Source organism: Cololabis saira, chromosome 6 (assembly GCF_033807715.1).
Source record: "Cololabis saira isolate AMF1-May2022 chromosome 6, fColSai1.1, whole genome shotgun sequence".
Classification (NCBI taxonomy): Eukaryota; Metazoa; Chordata; class Actinopteri; order Beloniformes; family Belonidae; genus Cololabis; species Cololabis saira.
The window spans coordinates 8,616,866-8,636,682 of NC_084592.1; the positions used below are offsets into that span (position 1 = coordinate 8,616,866).

General features: G+C 41.1%; 1 protein-coding gene across 1 annotated transcript; it reads left to right on the forward strand.

The window, feature by feature from the left end:
- Positions 1 to 1,152: 1,152 nt before the first annotated feature.
- Positions 1,153 to 18,038, forward strand: coq10b (coenzyme Q10B). Its single transcript, XM_061723185.1, has 5 exons — positions 1,153 to 1,266; positions 10,261 to 10,416; positions 12,799 to 12,991; positions 13,579 to 13,680; positions 13,914 to 18,038. The coding sequence occupies exons 1-5, from the start codon at positions 1,169 to 1,171 to the stop codon at positions 14,079 to 14,081; spliced, it is 717 nt and encodes a 238-aa protein (XP_061579169.1). The 5' UTR covers positions 1,153 to 1,168; the 3' UTR covers positions 14,082 to 18,038.
- The last annotated feature ends 1,779 nt before the right edge of the window (positions 18,039 to 19,817 follow it).

Genomic DNA, 19,817 nt, shown 5'->3' on the forward strand with positions numbered 1-19,817 from the left:
ATGATAGGCCTACACATTACCCTATCACATAACCACATAGAATGATTTCCACGTTGAATAATCTACTTGTGATACTGAAAATACAAAGTTTTGATTAGATTTTTGTACTGAATATTTGTACAATGAGGTATTAGCCCAGGCCATGGTTTTCAAGGTTGTAACCAGCACTTTAAGTGGGCCGAAATGCACCACTATGCAGTACCGGCACTTTAACAGTTTCTTCACGTTGTGTACATGTTCAAGTGGACTATAGCATTATTATTGTGTATTAATTGATCATGGGTCTGGTGTTGACCATGGACAATTTGATATTCAACATTCACTGTAGACTCAATATATTGAGTTTTTGAAGAATTTTTTGGGGGGAAAAAGGTAAAATCATATTAATCAAGTCGCATGAGTTTGCACAGGCCAGGCCCAAATAGCCTACTGAGAATAAATCTATTTCACAGAAGGAAACGGTAATATTTTTTCACTTCTTTATGTTTTTTAAGATATTTTTATTTTATATCTTAAAATTTTTCAATATTTTCCATGGAATTAACACCATCACTATAAAGGTTAATAAACGTGGCTCCATGATACTATAAATTTGGCCCGTGTGGATTTGATTTAGAAGTGGCTTTCTTTGTAATTTCTGTACAATAAAAAGGATAGATAGTCAAATATACTGTACTGTATACATATCATTCATGTTTTTGTCCCGTATTTGTATTATAGAGTACCGTCACTTATTCCTTTCCACTTGAAGCACTGGTTGTAACTGATATGATAAAGGCATATTAAATATTTAATCACAAATGGCTCGCCAACAACGCCCACAAACAGCCCAAACTGTTTGTAAATGTTCATGTTTTGCATCTGTGAGCAAAAGGGCGAGAGAAATCAAAGAGAACTGGGAACAACCATTTCATTCGTGTGTATTTAACCCAGGAAACCCTGTGAACCTGCCAACAGACGCCGTAACCTGACCTGGGTCCGCATCTCGTGACTGGTACAAGCGTCAGTGGTTTCTGCTGACGAAACCATCCTACCCAGCCTATAGGAGAGCTCCGTGCGTACGAGCTGACCAATGGCAGGCGAGGGGGCGGGCCGGGGGGCGGGGCCAGCGTGTGTACGCTGCCTGCCAGGGAGCTGCTCGTCGCATCGAAGCGAGAGCGCAGAGAAGATGGCGAGAGGAGGCAGGAGCCTGGGGAGAGTAGCGGAGTACATGAAGCAGCTCCCGAGCACAGCCGGCCGGGACGCTCAGAGACGGAGCAGTGTCAGGTAAACAAGTTTCTCTCCTTTTTTCTAGTTCTGTTGACGAGGAGGCTGTTTCTGCAGGGATCCCCCATGGCAACGCCACCCGCCAGACAGCGAAGTTACTACGTTAAAGGCTGCGTCGATTTAACGCAGAACCATAATTCAGGTTTAACGCAGTTAACGAGTAGCCTACTTCAGTTTAATGGTGGCGAAACGGTATTTTAGTTTGGTTAGGTTTAATCAAACTCTTAATTGACAGCGTCTCACCAACCTAGATTAACTAATAACCCTTGTTTTTTTGTGGGGGGGTCTCACTATCAAGGGCGTAGTTGCAGGAGAGCAGGACGGGTCCCCATCACAATACATTTATCATGTTCACTGCTTTAATACCGCTGCCTTTAAATGTTGCTTTCCCCAGAGTCAATGTTCTTTTCCATAATCATGTCTGTATTAAATGATGAACAATGTTACAACAAAATTGTACCGGCGTTGTAAATGCTTTACAAGAGTTGAACTGTGTGGAATGTGACAGTGTTTAATGAAGGCGCACTGAGCTGTGAGTAGCTGAGACACTACCTAACATATCCATGTTAAGCTCTATAGAAACATTCAAAATCCCCAGCGGTTATTACAACGGGCACACAGAGCAGACATAAAATACAATTTCACATAAAATATAGTTTCAGACATTCAACGTGAAAATACAGGACTGTCTCAGAAAATTAGAATATTGGGATTTTCTGTAATGCAATTACAAAAACAAAAATGTCATACATTCTGGATTCATTACAAATCAACTGAAATATTGCAAGCCTTTTATTATTTTAATATTGCTGATCATGGCTTACAGCTTAAGAAAACTCAAATATCCTATCTCCAAAAATTTGAATATTCTGGGAAACTTAATCTTAAACTGTAAGACAGAATCAGCAATATTAATAATAAAAGGCTTGTAATATTTCAGTTGATTTGTAATGAATCCAGAATGTATGACATTTTTGTTTTTTTAATTGCATTACAGAAAATAAAGAACTTTATCACAATATTCTAATTTTCCGAGACAGTCCTGTAAAGTAAGAATAATAAGGTAATATAAGTAGTAAGGGAATGTAATATGCTTTCTGGTGTAAAGCCATCACAGAAGATTCTTTAAATGCAATACCAGTGAAGAATAAGAACGCTGAAGGTCTCTCATTATAAAGATGATGTCTGATATTTGGCAGTTTTCTGTCAGCTGATTAATTGTTGCAACTTTACATTATAGAAATTTGTTGTTAATCACACACTACATGACTCTTTTGCACACCACTAAAAATTTTTAGGTATCTTTTTAAAACACTTAACAGGAGGAGTTAAAGATAACGTCCAGTGTGACAACAAACTAATGAGTAACATTTTTTTTGATGACTGGAGAATGAATGTTTTTAGGATTTTTATTTTTTTCAAAGCCCTCCAAGTCCCCCTGAGCCAGTTGCCTCGTACTTGGTACTAAATATATGTTGCTGTGCCTGAACAGAAGCGCAGCTTTAAAATGTCTGGAACAAAGCAGGCCCATTAAACCTTGGAATGATCAGTGTTTGAACAGACCCCCTTTGTCTACAAGCACTGGTTCAATCCAGCTCCTGCACTGTGTTGAGGTGGGTTGTTGCCCCTGCTCCAGTTTCTTAACCTATATCTTCTCCAGCACACCTGCGCATGAGTCCAGCTGTGTCAGGTCTCTGCAGAAAGCTGTTTCAGGTAGTTTCAGTAATGGGGATCAAGAAGTACGAGTTGAATCTTGTCACAAATTTATGATTGTTTGTTGTGTCTCTTGTCATCTTTAGCGTCGTTGGGTATTGTTCTGTTTTTGTCATCCCATAGCAGTTCTTTTGGATATTTTGTCTGAGGCCCACTAGCTAACTAAGTTTATTAACAGTTAATTTATATAAATGATCCACAGTTGGTTCCAGGAACCTCCATAGGTCTGCTCAGTGGTTTTAATAATGTATTGTGGTGTAAACGGCTCAAATATGCAGATAAAAGACAAGACTTAAGTGAGTAGCTTGTTTTCGATCAACCTTTGAGGCTTTGACTCTGAAGAATTTATTGAATTTATTGAGGGTTTTGAATGATTTTAGTCTGCTGAAATTGATGGACCCTGAAGAAATCCTCTTGTGTTGGGTTCAATAATGTTTTCGGCCAAATACAAAGAACTGTGTGGTGTCATGTGTCTACACCACCAGGAATGTATTTTACATGATGATCCACTGGACCTATCTCCTATGCATGTCAGTATTTAAAGAAATGAACAGCAGAAACGCTGATACTAAGGACAATAACACCAGTAGCTCTTCCTCTTTTGTCTCTGTGTTGTTGTTTTTTATACCATTGATGAGGATTAGCTGTTTATCCAACATCCGGTGGTGGTCACATGATATAGGTTGGCAAATCAGGGAAAACTGTGTTGGGACCCAGAAGAGTAAATCATGAAGTGATAAGATTCCTGTTTTCTAGTAATTTAACTTATTCTCCTTAGTTGTGTCTCCAATGTTTTACATATCTCTGTAGATATTGTTTGTTTAATTATAGGAGGACCACTCAACAAGCCCTTATGGGTTTTTTTGGTTCCGCCTGCACATTTTTTCTGTTACATTGTATTTCTTTTTTGTTGTTTCCGTTTTTTCTACATACCGTTTGTCTGAATTTTTGGCAGTAGTGTGCCAAAATAAAAAAAGTGAATGTAGGAAACTTACTGTTTGTAAGTGGTTTCACATTTGTTTTTTTCCACAGTCAGGACTGCAGCAGCTGGTTTTACAAACTGAAATGGGCCTTAGCTGATCAATAAAAGTCAGATTTTTTTGTCTCTCTCACTGGAATGCCAGACATAAGCAAAAGTTGAACACTTTAATGTGCTAGATGATGCCTACAATAGCCCTGCATATGTGTGATTCTCATCTTAGATATTGTGAAATGATATGCAAGTGCAGATACTTTTTTTTTGCTCTTTGTTTTAATCCTGATAGTATGTGTAAGCTCCCCTACTAATCCATCATCTTACAAATATGTCCTTGCAGCACAACTAAATCAACACGCGAATTAAAAGCATCTCCAAAGAAGCACTGTATTTTTGCCAAGTGTGAGATTGAGACAATTTGAGTGAAACAGAAACAGTTGAATTTGTTTTATTTGGTGTGTCAATTCTAGACCGGGGAGAGAAATTAGTGAGCTCAATAAATTCAAAGCAAGGACTCTGTAGACTTAGAACATATTTTGATTACAAACAAAGCTGCCAAAACTGTATCAGGTGACAACCTGGGGGGTACAGGAGCTTTATGTGGAACCATAGACTGTATAAAAGAATGGACGAAGCATTAAGTCACGTGACCCATGAGTTTCTGAAGACTGGCATTGAAGCTAGTCTTTTTTTTGGTTTGTTTTTATGCGGGGCGCCGCCATATTGCTTCGGAAGATAGTGGAAACACGCCCACTGTATATCAATCAAAGTTAGCTTTTCTCCCCGCTCCTTCAGCTGAACCCTACTGAAAGACGTGTACAATAGGATTTACCGTTTAATGTCTTCACTCGACTGCGAAAACAAAAATGCCCGTCGCGTTTATACGATGCTGGGTTCGTACAAAAGCCTGGTTGCTTCCCTAAGCGTGGTAGCATGATGCTCATTATGGTTGTGAAATCAAATGTTTGAGACCAATATGGTGTTTTGATCCAGGCTGTAAATATGTTTACGTCTGCTCTAAAGTTGGACATTTTAACATGGGAGTCATTGAAGATTAGCTCACTTTTACGAGCCAGCTTCTATTGGTCAGTTAAGGAACTGCAACAAAACTTAGTTCTGTATGAGCCTCAATGTGAAATGATAGATTGTTGACGCTTGTTTGGAACGAATGAAAATAGTCTATGTTGGATTGTGACAAAGTGAGAGTGATCAGTAAATGTCTTCTCAAACTCTATTAGTGAGGTTTTTCAACTCTGGTACCAAAGGACACACCCATTACACATGGCTGCACCTTATCATACCTCATTTATCCCTCTGGAGGTTTTCAGTCCATTGCAGTACCCAGAATTATATGTTCATCACTTTTTATTCATAGCACTGGTGTTGCAAATGTTGATGGTCTTGAAGCATGAGGGAAAAAACAAACAAAAAACTTGAAGCCCAACATATAAAAATACTTTGACTTGAAAACCAAATAAAAGGAGTGTTTGTAATTTAAAGGGATGGTTTCTGCTAAAGGACAATATTATTGCATACCATTTTTAAACATCCATAACATTCCTTTCTCCCACACGACCAAAGCTCAAGATAAACGTTGACTAATGACCATTGCAAATATGAACAGCCTTTAAGAATTTCATGGCACAGCTAAGAAATCCCTTTCCCTCCAGTGGGGTATAAGCTTTTGTTAGAGTTGACAGGTCCTCTGAACACTTCTTTGAAATCAGCCTCTTGGTCTTCGGGCCGCTGTTAAAGCAGCAGTCATGTTGCTGCTATGTGGCTGGGGTCAAGTGTCACACCAACTCTCATTTTTCTCCTCCTCATTGTAATTTGTTTTTATCCGATAGTCGAAAATAGTGGTTCATTTTTCATCACCACCCGCGCTTTCAACGTTGCTGACAGTTCAAGTCCCTATGGAAACGCACCATAGGGAGGCAGGAAGTCAGATGGCGGTCTTCAGCTACCACATACTTGAGCAACGTTCCTTTGAATGTCTCTCACAAACACGGAAAATCTGATACTGTCTTTCACATGGATGTCATACGTTGATCCCCGGGGTTACACGGTTAAAAATGTGATAAACAAATGACATGATCAGTCCCTTCTCTGGACAGTTTAGATTGGTTTTTGGACTCTGGAGGAAGCAGAAATATGCGGCCACATTTAAATGGTAGTGTATTAAAATATTCAGCATTTATTATCACCGGAGACACCAAAACAAATCATACCCTCAAGTAGAGCCCTTCAGATCTGTCCAACGATGTAAAGTCAGACCAATGTTGGTCTTACAGGGGGCTCACAACAGCGTCACGGCAACGCTCAGTGGACGGTACATTCAGCGTACCTTCATCATACAATCAAACTTCTTCCTAGATACTACGTAAGTAATGCTTCCAGACAACCCATCGTGAATGGTTTCTCTGACTTGTTTTCAGCTGTGTAGCAGCGGTTTGATTGACTGTCTTTTGCACTGAGGCATAAAGGGTTGGAAATTTGCCAACTTTGATGAAAGCAACGCTGCACGAAACCCCAGATTCAGTTTGGTAACACTTGCCATGGCCTCATTTAGAAAGTGAAAGGACAGTATCGGTGCTGACGTGAACATGAGAGCGAGCGTTAACCCTGTTTGTGAGCAGCTTACACCGTAATTTAATGATGTGGTTTATTCAGTTGAGGAAACTCTGGAAGTTTTCGAAATACTCGTGAGCTGCGCAGCAACGGCACGTTGTTACTAACAGGCAAAAGCAGCTTTCTCAGCTGCTGCACAGAAGGGAGCTCCGTTTTGTTGAAGACGTTGTTTTCAAGGCAGGGCTTGAAGCTTTGAATGTGTCTGTCAAGTTCTTCCAGAATCTTATCTGCGTCTTTCTCTCTGTCTGAGTCATGTCGTGAATAATCCCTATATTACCGTATAAAGATCTGTTCATTTGAACTTTGACCGCAGATGGTTGCTGCTAAGGGCGTACTGATCGGACTTTAACATTTGATATCAGATCCGATATTGAGGAAAGATATAGCTGGATTTTTGTCACTAAAACATTTTCTCTTATGAAATTATCATTTTAATTTGGAAAGAAATGTTGAAGACTGCCTGTAGTCAAGGGTACTGGATCGGTATCAGGTATCAACTGATAGACTCACCTAAGTCTTTCAGTACCAAGACTGAAAAGGTCAGATCCAGACATCCCTAGTTGCTACCGTTGGTAAAAACATTCAAGCTGAGCTCAAGATGCAATTTAATTATTTATTTATTTTTAAAACCAAATGTGCCAATTTAAAATTCAGTGAAAAGTGTCCCAAAGAATGGATTTAACATGAAAACTAAACAAAAACTACAAGTTTCTCACTTACTACTTCCATCTACTTAAGTTCGCATTTATCCGTCAGTCATTGCAGCAGCCACAAAAATGCTGTCTTCTCCACATGTCAGATTGCAGACTGTTTATGGGTCTTTGGTCCACAATGGAAATGCAGATGACCTCAGTTTAAAGAAACTTTGAAAAACAGCCATTGAAACTGAAAGTGCTAGATAGCCCCTCCTAAAGGGGAGTTTTTCCTTGTCACTGTTTGGCTTAAGGTTTTTCTCCCACTAGAGGAGTTTTTACCTGCCATTATTTATGTAGTAATTGCTCGGGGTTCATGTTCTGGGTCTCTGGAAAGCGCCTGGAGACAACTTCTGTTGTAATAGACCCTATATAAATAACATTGAATTGAATTGAATTGAATTGAATTGAATTGAATTGAACTGAATTGATAAGAAGCAGCTCAGATGAAAGGATGAAAGTGACTTTCTCATAAATTATTCCAGCAAACTGCTGCTCACCATAATATTAATGTTCAAAATGTCCTATTTTAAACTCTGAAGAGCACTTATCGGCTTCAGAATAAAGATAAAGTTGCCCCTTTTTCCACACATCTTAATTTAATTTATGAACTGTCAGTGTAGGCAGCTTTAAAGGTTAACCCTGCATGCTGTATAGACAAATCATGTGGAACTATGGCTCCAGAGTTGTTCTTCCAGGAAGCCAATATGTGGACACAAATAGACCTGACATGAACTGTCTGCATCACAGGAAGAGCTGAACAAAAGTGTCACATTGACCCGAGCGGCTCTCTAATGTTTGTGTTTTAACACGGCACCGAAAAATGTAGTTGCTTTAGTGTTTTCTTTTTCATAACAAATCCATCAGAAATAAGAGCTTCAATTGAAGATGAGCGCACAGCCTGCAGCCAGATAACCCGTCATACCTGTAAACCAAGACCCCGGTGACGAGCTGGAACAGAAACCTTTTACTGAGGAGAAGGAAACTCACGAGACCTGCCAAGAATGTCACCTTCAGAGCATCATAGATGTGCAGGTGCCAGTGATGGAACTAGGGCAAGGTTTACTTTGTAGACCTACATCCAGGCTGACACGTGTAGTGTACATATTGATTGGCCTGGGGGGAAGAACTGGGTTGTTATTCAGGTTTTGGCTGCAGTGCGAGCATGATAAATATGGTAGAGTGGCTGGGTTTTCTAATTCTAATCATCCTTGAAGTAACCCAAGTTTTTTAGCTGCTCATCACTTGCATGGAGGTGACTGTGCATTAGCGCTGGGCGATTTTGGACAAAAATAAAATCCCGATTTTTTTTTCTCTGAAAACCCGATTTTCGATTTCGATTTTTTTGGTAAAACTACAAAAGGCAATGGAATAAATTGTTTCAAATATCTTATCTTTATTTTTAAAGAAAAATAGCAAACAAATTTCCCTATTGGGAATTAAGTGCAATTGAAAGATACTGTAAATCCTCCTTGAGTTTAGTAAAGTGACAACATTTACAATTTTCTTGACCAAACAAAGATGACTAGATGAGCTCTGTCTGTAATTCAGACAGCTCCAAAAAAGGAAAATCGATTTTCCGATTTTCCTTTTTTTAACATCGTCTTGAATAATAAATCCGATTTAGATTTAAAATCGATTAATCGCACAGCCCTACTGTGCATCGACACCCTCTTGTCCAGAGTCTCTGTGGACTTGGTTCATTGTGATACACAGAGCCACCGTGAGTTTTACTCATCACGGTCTATTCAAATTGCTTCGTGGCAGCTGACCTAGTTTACAAGATGTTGTTATCTGTAGGTTTTAGATCTGCTGGGTTATATTGAGCATTTGATTACTTAAATCAAAGGGAAGTTAATTAGCAACCTTCAAAGCTGCTGGATAATCTTAAATCCTTTTCCAAGAAGAGATTTGATGCTCTGTGTTAAAGCGTTTGGAGTAGGTTTTTTTTTTTTTTTTGATCAATTGAATATTTACAAGGTTTCATTTTCTGTTTAAGTAATTTGTGACTCGACTGCCAAAATAGACTGGTTTCAACACGTTGTGAAATCTTGGAAAGTAGTGGAAAGTTTGCATGTCAAACAGAAGTCTGTTTAGAAATGACAGAATCATTAGGCACAGCTTCTGGATTAACAAATAATAATCATGATGATGATATTCATTTAAAAAAGGCGAAGCCCTCCCTTTTTGTTGGTATTACTCATCAGTTATAGGTTAAAATGCCAATCACTCACATACTTTCTCGTTGTAAAAACTCACTTTTGATCATCTACTAATACAATCAAATTACAACTGAGCAGTGAGTCAGTCATCAAAGCTGGAGTTAAGGCTCTACATAAGTGGAATTAAGTAAACACCCTTTAGCCAAAGTCCCCCTGACACCATGAATGAGGACTCTAATAATCCAGAAAGGGGACACGCAGAACTCTAACCTTGACTTCAGCCGGGAACCGAAGTCGGGGCTCGCTGCTTGTGACGGCAGCATTCTGCACAGGCACCGTGATTGGCCTCCGCTGAGGGACGTGCCCCACAGATTAAGTTGCCTGTCGTAGTTGGCTGTCATCCCCAACACCTGTGGTGCCCTGTTCTACGATGTCCATGGCACCACGTGGATGCACACGGGGGGGACGAGTCAATCTTAAAAAGAAAATTGGTCATAAAAAAAAGAAAAAGTGTGTGGAATGAGAGTATGCACAGTTCATGCGTTCTTCAGAAGCGAGCATGTTTTTGGAGCACTTGAAGCCTTGTATGGTGAAGAAGGGATGGTAAAAAGCAAATGAGCCCTATAATTGCTGCTATGTAATAATATAAACAGTCATTAAATGGACGGTTTGGTTCTCCTGGATGGAAGTGTTTTCATCTGAAGCTGCATTGAGGTCAAATCAAAGTTGGATTCCAATCTAAATTTGGTGACCTTGTTTGTGTGTCTCTGCGTGAACTCTGAGCCTCACCTTGTGTCCTCCTCCTTGTTTGTTTTGTGATCAGATACCTGTCATCATGTGGGATCCTGATGACCCGTGTACCTCCCCTGCTGGGCGCGGCCATGCCTCCACGCACCGCCCTGCTTCCTGTGCGCAGCTTCTTCAACATCCCTGACTCCTTCTCCAAGAGGAAGGAGTACTCTGAGCGCCGCATCATTGGGTAGGTCTGCGCTCGCTGAAACCGCCCACGTCACGTGTCTGAAGTCAGACGAGACGCCATCCTTCTCAGCCCTTATTGATAATGTCTGAGCCTTTTCCTGTTGGACGGTTCTCTCCTGCTTTTGTGTTTTTTCAGCTCACGCTGTGCTTCAACACTGACACAGGAAGACGTCGTCCTTAGACAGGAAAGCTTCTTCCAATAGCACATGACTCTGACTTAAAAGTTCATATTGGGCTCATCCTAAGATGACTTTAAATGAGTGTTCGACAGTTTTTAGAAGATTTATGGAGTTTTTCTCCCCCAAAACCTTCTGTATTTGAATTTTTATGTCTGCTAAACACCATATATTTTACTTAATTTGAAGCTATTTGAAGATGTGTTTCATTGATCAATGACATGCATAAATGTCTAACTATGTCACACTTGACATTAAATCAACATTACTGGTTTAAAACAGCTGTAGGTGTATTTTGTAGGTCTGCTCCTCCTTGTGTGTTAATAGTAGTTTGGTGACATCAGTAGTTAGTATCAGCGACCAGAAGGGGATGCTTGTACAGAAAGTCCTCTGTATACATACTCTGTACACTTGTAAACTTAAAATGACCTCGGTTTGTCTGGAGGCCCAGATTCCTCTGAAGTCTTTGGAATTCCACATTTTCCAACCTGAAAAACATGACCCACCCAAATCATGCAGATTCCTTTTTTTTGGTTTTCCCTCGGGTGAATGTTCATTGTTCATGCTCAGGAAGTGCACGGGGCAGTTCAGCATGCACGTAGATGGCTAAAGAGAACCATAGTGTATGAATGGTGACGTGTTGAGACGGTGGACATGTTAATCAGCTCAGTTATGTGACAGATGAGATATGAGCACAAAGTAATTATTATTATTTGTTGCTGTAGCGTAGAGGGCCGAGTCGGGATTCTGCAGGGACACTTTGGTACGCGACAGGGTCGAGGGTAGATCCAGCAAACTTCTGTCAGAAGGGCAGCTGTTTCTACCCACTTAATTATCAAGATGAGTAAATGGGGAGAGTAAGGAAAACCCACAAAAGCTAAAAAGGATTGACAGTTGCTTTGGGCGGAACGCCAGGTCTGAACAGAGCCTTAATACCGTCTGATGACGGCACTGATGACATATTTCACCTTGAAGCTATTGGAAAAATGTTATCTCTTCTCTTAACTCCTTCCTTACTTTCATGTGAAACATTTACCTCGTTTTATAGTTCTTTATATATTTGCTTTAATCAAATGAAACGGTTGCATCACGGCAGGAGTCAGGTGGTCAAATATGGTGGCAATAAGAGTTGTTTTTTTTCCTGTGTAATCATTAAAAGCACAAAAAGATCTCCTTTTTATTGTAAGGGAGAAGGGGAAGAGTGCCCACCAAAAACTATGCATATGTTTTTCAGTTTTTATTGAATGTGTGTTCATTAATGCTGAGTTTTCATTTGAGTTAAATCTTAAAATGGCAAAAATCTTTAAGTAAAATCAAACAATTGAGAAGCTTGAACCTCGGATTCCCTAACAGATTCCTTTAATTTGTGGAATATGTTTTCCTCTGTAGTTGAATTTGAAATTTGTCCTTGCATACATCGTCCACATGCACCGGTGACGGAGATTCTCCACGAGAGATGCTTTCACACAGAAATAATCTGACGTGATAGATGGGTAGAACTACTCCTGTCAGCTGGCAGCTTCAGCCTTCAGAAGATTAATTATCAGCTGTGTTCTTTTGTACATGCTGTAACAGGGAAATGTCCTGGAGTTTTTACTAGTTCAGGTGGCTTACTAGACTCTGTAAGTAGTCCACAGCAAAGAGGACGGCCTTCGAACCGGTTAGCGGACAGACACGGCAGCATTTCACAGTGGATGATGTGGAAAATCACGTCCATTAATCACTGTGGACACGTGCGGCAGTAATAGGACGTTGCGTGTAAGGAACATTCAGATATCAAGTGTTTTGTCCTTGTGACATCAAAGGTTCATAAAAAGTGCTCCGAATGTCAGGGTTCTGTCTGCGGTTCTCTCTGCATGCAAGTTTGATGCACTGAATGTCCTCTCGTGTTCCACAGAGAGGTCATAATCACTAAATCTGCAGGTATAAATAGACGTGGGACAAGACGGCTATTTTCTCTCAGCTGGAGTTACGCAACAGTGCTGCTGGACACCGTCTCCACCCGTCCCTCATTCAGCATGCCATGCCTTTATCTTGTGTCACTGTTTGTTTGATGTCATTCCAGCTTTCTTGTCTTGTTTTATTTGTACATTTTCATTTGTTTATAAAAACACTGTTCTGGGTCACGGGTTTAAACGGAGCCGAGCCTTGCTGGGTGTTTGGCCACACATGCAGTCCTTGAACCTCCTTCCCTCCCTTTTCTGCAGGTATTCCATGCAGGAGATATATGACGTGGTGGCCTGTGTGGAAAACTACCGCCTCTTTGTTCCCTGGTGTAAGAAGTCTGACGTCGTGTTCAAGCGGTCCGGTTTCTGCAAGGCCAAACTGTCGGTGGGCTTCCCCCCTGTGGTGGAAAACTACACCTCTCTCATCACGACAGTGCGCCCTCACATGGTCAAGGTAAGGGGCTGCATCCAGCTCACGAAGGCAAAACGCCACGTTTCTGTATTCTTACAGCAGAAGTAGTTTTTGAAGTGAAAAGCTGGTGGAGGCAGGGATGAGCTGTGTTATCTGAAAGGGATCCATGGTTTCACATGGTTTCTGTTGGGAGATGGTCTGTGTTCACAAATATGTGAGTTTCACAAAGTAGGTGTGAACATTGGTTGACTCTGACACCCCCCTTCCTGACGACAGAGAGCTGTGGGGGGATGTTTGCCGAGCCCTGGCCCACAGTCTGGTCAAACATACCCAAATAAGCAGCTTTATGCTGAAGCCCTTGTCCTAAATCTTTACGACCAGCACGATGTACATCAGTTCTTTAAGATCTGATGACAAAATCTAAGACCTTATATGGTCCTTCTTGACTCTGAGACAAAAATCTGCACACAAATGTACAGAGAAACATGAAGCTGTGTTTCTGGTTATGTCAGTTTTAGGGCAGTAATAGTCGAGAAGTGATTGAGTGTTTGATATTTGGTGGTACTCGTGTTTTAAAACCGCTAATTTATTGAGAATAATGTCAGGTTGTACATGTTGTTTGGTTTCAGGCATCCTGTTCAGAAGGAAAATTGTTCAACCACTTGGAGACGGTTTGGCGTTTCAGCCCGGGGCTTCCTGGTTACCCTCGAACCTGCACTGTGGATTTTTCTGTGAGTAAAAACGGCTCGTTGACAGCAGCAATGAGGCATGTTAAAGATGTGTGTGACATTGCGGGTCAACTCGACTGTGATCATGTGCTCCTTCTCTGCGTGTCTCAGCTCTGTAGATCAGTTTCAAGCTGTCGCACGCAAGCATCCATGAAGGACGGCACATGGACGACATGTCCAGTGCGAAGCCCAGCTGCTAACTTTAACTTGTCCCCTCTCCTTCTCTGGCTCCTCAGATCTCCTTCGAGTTTCGCTCTCTCATTCACTCACAGCTCGCTCACGTCTTCTTCGACGAGGTGGTGAAGCAAATGGTTTCTGCGTTCGAGCGTCGCGCCTCCAAGATCCACGGAGCCGAGACGGCCATCCCACGCGAGCTCATGTTCCACGAGGTCCACCACACGTAGCGACAGCTGGTCCAGCTCCACAAACACAGACACACAAGCAAACACGATGCCAAAGAGACAGAAGACACTTCCTGTGCTCTAAGTGAAAACTGCAGTGCCTTTCCCACGAGAATTAAAACTATTTACCGTCTCAGTTTTTTAGAGCCGATGAAGATTGTCACCTCTGTTTCAAACTCATGCAACCCCCGGTGTCAGAGCTGTATCGGCATCTGGCTGTAAAACCAGCGGCGTAGCATCAAATCTAAAAACAGAAGCTGCTGTTACGTCCTCGAAACCAGCTAGTAGAAAAAGGCAAACTAGACAAAACTGTGACAGACGACGACACGCGGGATACTTGCACAAGAATCTAAAAGCGTGACCCCACATCTGAAAAGCCAGCTGGAATCATAAAATGTTTGACATTGAATCTTTAAAAGTTACTGAAAATGTAAACCAGTTCATTAAAGCAGCTGCTAAATAATCTAGATCAAAACAAGTCAAATCAACTTGTCAGACTTTTAAATATTTCTAAGTGAACATTTGCTGGTTTCAGCTTCTCAAATGTGAGGATTTGTTACTGGTCTTCGTCAAATCTGATTGTAAAACTCCACATTTGGGGATTTTGTCAGACAAAATAAGCTGTTTAAAGACACTGCAGTGCACTGTGGGAAAAATAACAGGGCATTTATATCTATTTTATTACATTTTTGTAGAGAAAGAAAATTATCGTAAATATAATTACAGTAGTTTTTAATCCTGTTCACTATAAAACCCTTTGACTTTATTTATATCTCAAGCACAACAAAAACAAAATATAAGAACAGTATTTAAGAAATGAAGTAGAGTTAGATAAATATAGATAAAAATAATCAAACAAAACAAAGATGATTTTTGAGGTAAGCAGGGAAGCTCTAATGGGACTAAAACGGGCGTAGAGTAGACAAAAAAATATAAGCAATGTGACTAAATCAATACCTAAAAGTCCACGATTCTCAGCAGCAACAGCAGTATAAAAGAATGAGGGATCAGGTGGATGTATTCCAAAGTAAACTAAATAAACATGTTTAATGAGGGTCCAGGTGGAGTTAAGTTTAAACCTGGATGCGTTTAAACCTGAGCTCTGCACAAAGGAACAAGAAATAAAGTGGAAGCAGCATTTCCCATCATCCCACACAGCAGTCGTGTGAGAGAGGCATGTGTAACGTGAATGTACTGTAACCTGTCAGGATCACACTCGCCTTGCAAACGGTGCTGAACTGTTTTTAATCTTATGTTACACTTTTGCTTTCATTGTTATCCACGTTTGACCGGAGAGTTGTAGAGTTTAACGGCAAAGGGGGGGGGGGGGGGCTGCTTTCTTTCAGAGTGTGCAATATCAGCAGTGTTTGTGAGCCCCCACCCGCCCCTCATGTGATCATGTCAGGGGCCGAACTGGCTGCTGGACAGACGCCAGGCAGGGCCCCCTGTTTATCAGACTTCTAAGAATCAACACATGCATGTAGATTAAGCTCTGAAGTAGAGAGGTACTCCCGTGACTTGAATGAATGTAGCATTGTTGTGCTTCATTTCTGCTGGAACAGCAGTCACTGACATGTTTTAATGAAGTGTGATCGTTACTTTTAAATTCACCGTTTTTGATTTTGGTTTATGTAGAACTCTGTTTTAGACGCTCTCAGCCCTGCCGACGGTGTCCAGTGACACATTTCTGCTCTGAAACTGTCAGTGAGCTTGGAGATACTGTTTGTGTTTTTTTCTTTTAATAGAATTTCCAAGTAATGTGTAAAGGGATTATGCCTACGTCCAAAATACAGACTGAAGAAGTTCCTATCTGTTTTACAGCAGACTAGACAAACAATAAAACGATCCCCACCAGATGTGGGCCACTTGGGTGTGCAGTTTGGGATCTCTGGGAGTTTAACTGCTGCCCAGAATAGTCGGATCCTTTCTTCAAAGTTCAGTAAAAATAAACCTGGTGGAGAATGTGAGAAGTTTCAGCTCAAGTCCAGCTGGGAGGAAATGAATTTAGGGCTGTACCTCTGCAGATGACTGTCACAAACGTTGTTCCTACAGTCCTCCTTAGACAAATTTACTCTTGTGATCTCCAAAACTTTAAATGAGACTAACATGAATGAAGTCTCAGTAATGTCCTCAAAGGCACAGGCACTTTTGTCTGTATCAAAAGATATGTATCAGCCACAACATGTAAACCGGCTCTGTGAAGAATCTAGGAGGTGAGCGTGGACACCGTCGGTGTCCTGTGGGTCAGGCGGTGTTTGACTGGTGGATCAGCTCCAGCATAGATCTGGATCCTAGAGGATGGGTGAACACCTCCTAAAACCTGTTTGCTTCCACCATCCTGAGCAGCTGGTTGTTGTCCTGCTGAAGAGGAGGCGTCAGTAAAAAGCTGAGAAGAGAAACGCCCAGCAGTGCAGGATTCGGGGTGCAGGGATGCTGCTTCTCAGTGACAGGTCCTGCTTTACAGCGGCTTACAAGCCCTCATCCTTTACTCCAACCGCTCCATCTGTAGTTTCTACACAGCTGCTGGAGTCCAGAATGTGATCCTGGAGCCGTGTTTCTGTGAAACGAGTTCCTGCTGCGTCCTCGCCATGGCGACGTGAGAAATTAGTTGTCTAAGCTTTGCTCCTGCTCTACGTGCTATTTCCTCTTCAGCTCCTGCAGATCCGAGGTCTTGTTGTCATGGTTGCTTATAGTATAATTTATGTTTTAATGTATGAAAAGATCATAAAAAAAGGCGCTTTAAGAGCAGAGTTACTGCAACGAGCTGTTAGAGGTGGAGCTTAGTGTTTTGGACGTCACTGCTGTCGCTGCTTCCCGAAGTTGGAGGAATCAGACCAGATGGCTTCGTACACAGAACCATCTGGAAAGTCCTCTGTAGAAGACCAGAGACTTGTGTTGAAGATATGGAGCAGGTGGCTAGGTGTTGCATGTTTTTAACGGCCGCCCAGAGCTTTGGACGTGTCGGATCAACACAATGAGGCGTGACGAGCCAGAATCTCAAGGTGAAAGCTTGGAGATGTGGAAAATCCACGACGTTCAGGCTGAAGCGGTCCTGGCAGAACAGGATGGTTGTAATGTTGTGGCTGATCAATCTGCAACAGTTATCACAAAAGCTCTTTAAATCGCTGAGAAATCAGAAACAACCTTCACGAATCCAGAAAAAGGGAAGAAACTAAGTAGAGAACTGGAAGGGAAATAAAACTGCTGCAACTTTCTTCTGCGCAGACGTAACAGGCCGACGCTCCAGAAAACACTTCAGTGGGTGTTTTCATTAACCTCTTAGCTATTGGACAAGTTTTACACTTTAAAATGAAGCATTTATACATTAAAAAAAACTCTAGTCCGGTTTGTGAAGTGCAGAAACTCCAGCACGTTAAATTTATCAGTTTGATAAACGGCGGCCCGTGTCTTCCATCAGTCAGGGTAACGTTTCCGTGACGACCCGAACCCGTCACAGTTCCACCTGTTCGACCCCCAAAGTGCCTCCAGGCCTGCTGGCAGTGTATTTATCTTGAGTTTTAAAGGAATATTATACTCATCATATTATATTTATTGTTTAGTTTAAATGTAAATTTTAGTTCTTTTCATCAGAAGTAGCTGGTCAACATTTACAAACAGTTCTTTAACCTTTGATGGGGGTTTAACACGCACCGTTACGTAATCCACCACATGTGACTGACTTGGACTTTAACGTCCACTGGTTTAATTAAACTGCTTCCTAGTAGCTGGTTGTAACTGTTGACTGATGCGGCTTCGGGTGAAGTGTTGGTGTGTAAATATTAGTTTTAACATCACTTCAGAGAGCTATACTCCTCTTTTAGAGAGAATGAGAACTGGTTTGTGTTGGTGTGTTTTTCTGGGATGTGGAAAGTACTTTGTGTGTAAATGATGTTTGTGCCGAATGACTTCAGAAAGATGTACCAGCTGCATGATGTATAAAATATTTTTTCTAAAAAACAAGCCGATGCTCTCAGGTGTCTTTCTTCGTACAGTTTGTACCGTTACTGTCCACGTGGCCGCTATGGAACTCTTCTGTCATAGGACAAAGTTTAATTTGGACATTCCCCTCTGACCTGTGGCACAGTTAGGTGTTGGGTAACAGAGGGGCTCATTGATCGTTGGAGATGCTCCACTAACAACCATTACTCACATGAAACCCACATGAAAGAAGTTGAAACTGACTAAACTTAATGCTACACCATTTACTGACAATCAGGCATTGTTTTTGAACTGTGGTTCAACAAATTAGATGAGACCAGAAAAGATGTAACGTAATTAGACCACGGTGACAAGTAAAGCAATATTGGGTCAGTTTGACGAGTTAAAGCAGGGCCGGTTCTAGAAAATGATGACTAGGGCTGCATCTCAGATCAGAGGGGGTGCACATGCCTGGCACGTTATTCAACACTAAATTATGCATTTTCCCATAATTTCAAGCGGAATGATACTAGCAAAACAAGAATATTTAAAGTGTATTTCAAATGCTTTATTGCAGCAATATTACTGCAGAACAAAGAAAATGCTACATTTAGTCTGGGCTACCTCACCCATCAGACAATCTAGCAACAGATGTTTCTGACCCTGAAAATAAAACAGAAATTCAAACTAATTTTATCTATACAGCTCAAAACCATCACTAAACATGACAGTCATTTCAAGTGGAATGATACCAGTCAAACAATAATATTTAAAGTGTCTTTCAAATGCATTTTTGCAGTAATATCGCTGCAGAACAAAGAAAATGCTACATTTAACGTGTTAATGGTGCAGCAGAGAGCAGCGTCTTGCTGGTGCAGGTAACGCAGATGAGTGATCTACACCAGTGGTCCTCAACCTTTTTTCAGTGATGTACCCCCTGTGAAATATTTTTCAGCCAAGTACCCCCTAACCAGGGCAGAAAACTTTTGGTTGTAAAAAAAAGACAGAGCACTGTGCCATCAGTAACTGATTTATTAAACATAAAAATATTGCTGCTACGCTTCAACCACGACTCCATCGTTGGTCCAAGTGATTGACAGGTGAAGCCAGGTGGCATTTGACAGGTTAGGTGGAACCATCCTGGTGTGGGGGAAACTCTGCGGTTTTAGATACTGCATACATTCTGGTGATGCATGATAAAAAATACTCCACACCATTTTTGAGTTAATTTGGGGACATTTTATTGAAAAAAAAAAAAAAATTATATTTGGACACCCCCCTTTCCAAAATATTTTTCTGTTGCCTGAGGGCAACGTTGTGCGCTAATGGTACACAATCGCAGAGAATATAACTAATTTACATAACATGAGACAATGCTTAGAAAGCAGTACAACATAATATTTAAAAATAATAAACAACCATTTCATAAAAAGAACACTTCTGATACACATAACATTGTGTAAATATCATCAATATCATGTACGCCTATCGAGACTGAAAGAGGCTAAACAAAAAACTGAAACTTCATGAACCGTGTAGTAAGGCAGATTACACATTACACTCTCTTCTCATACATCAATTTCTTGACCTACCCTTCTACACTTTCTTCACATACCTCCATTTCTTCACCTTCCCTTCTCCTCATCCATGAATGGCCAGTGGGAGGTTTTGTCTGAGCGCATTTCATTCAATGTGAAACTTCACAAAACAGTTACTCTGTGTAGTAAAGCAGAGGTGCACATCACATTTTTTGCACATGACCTTTGGTGTTCCTGGACACCCAGGGACCCTGCACCTTCCCTTCTTTTCAGACATCACTGG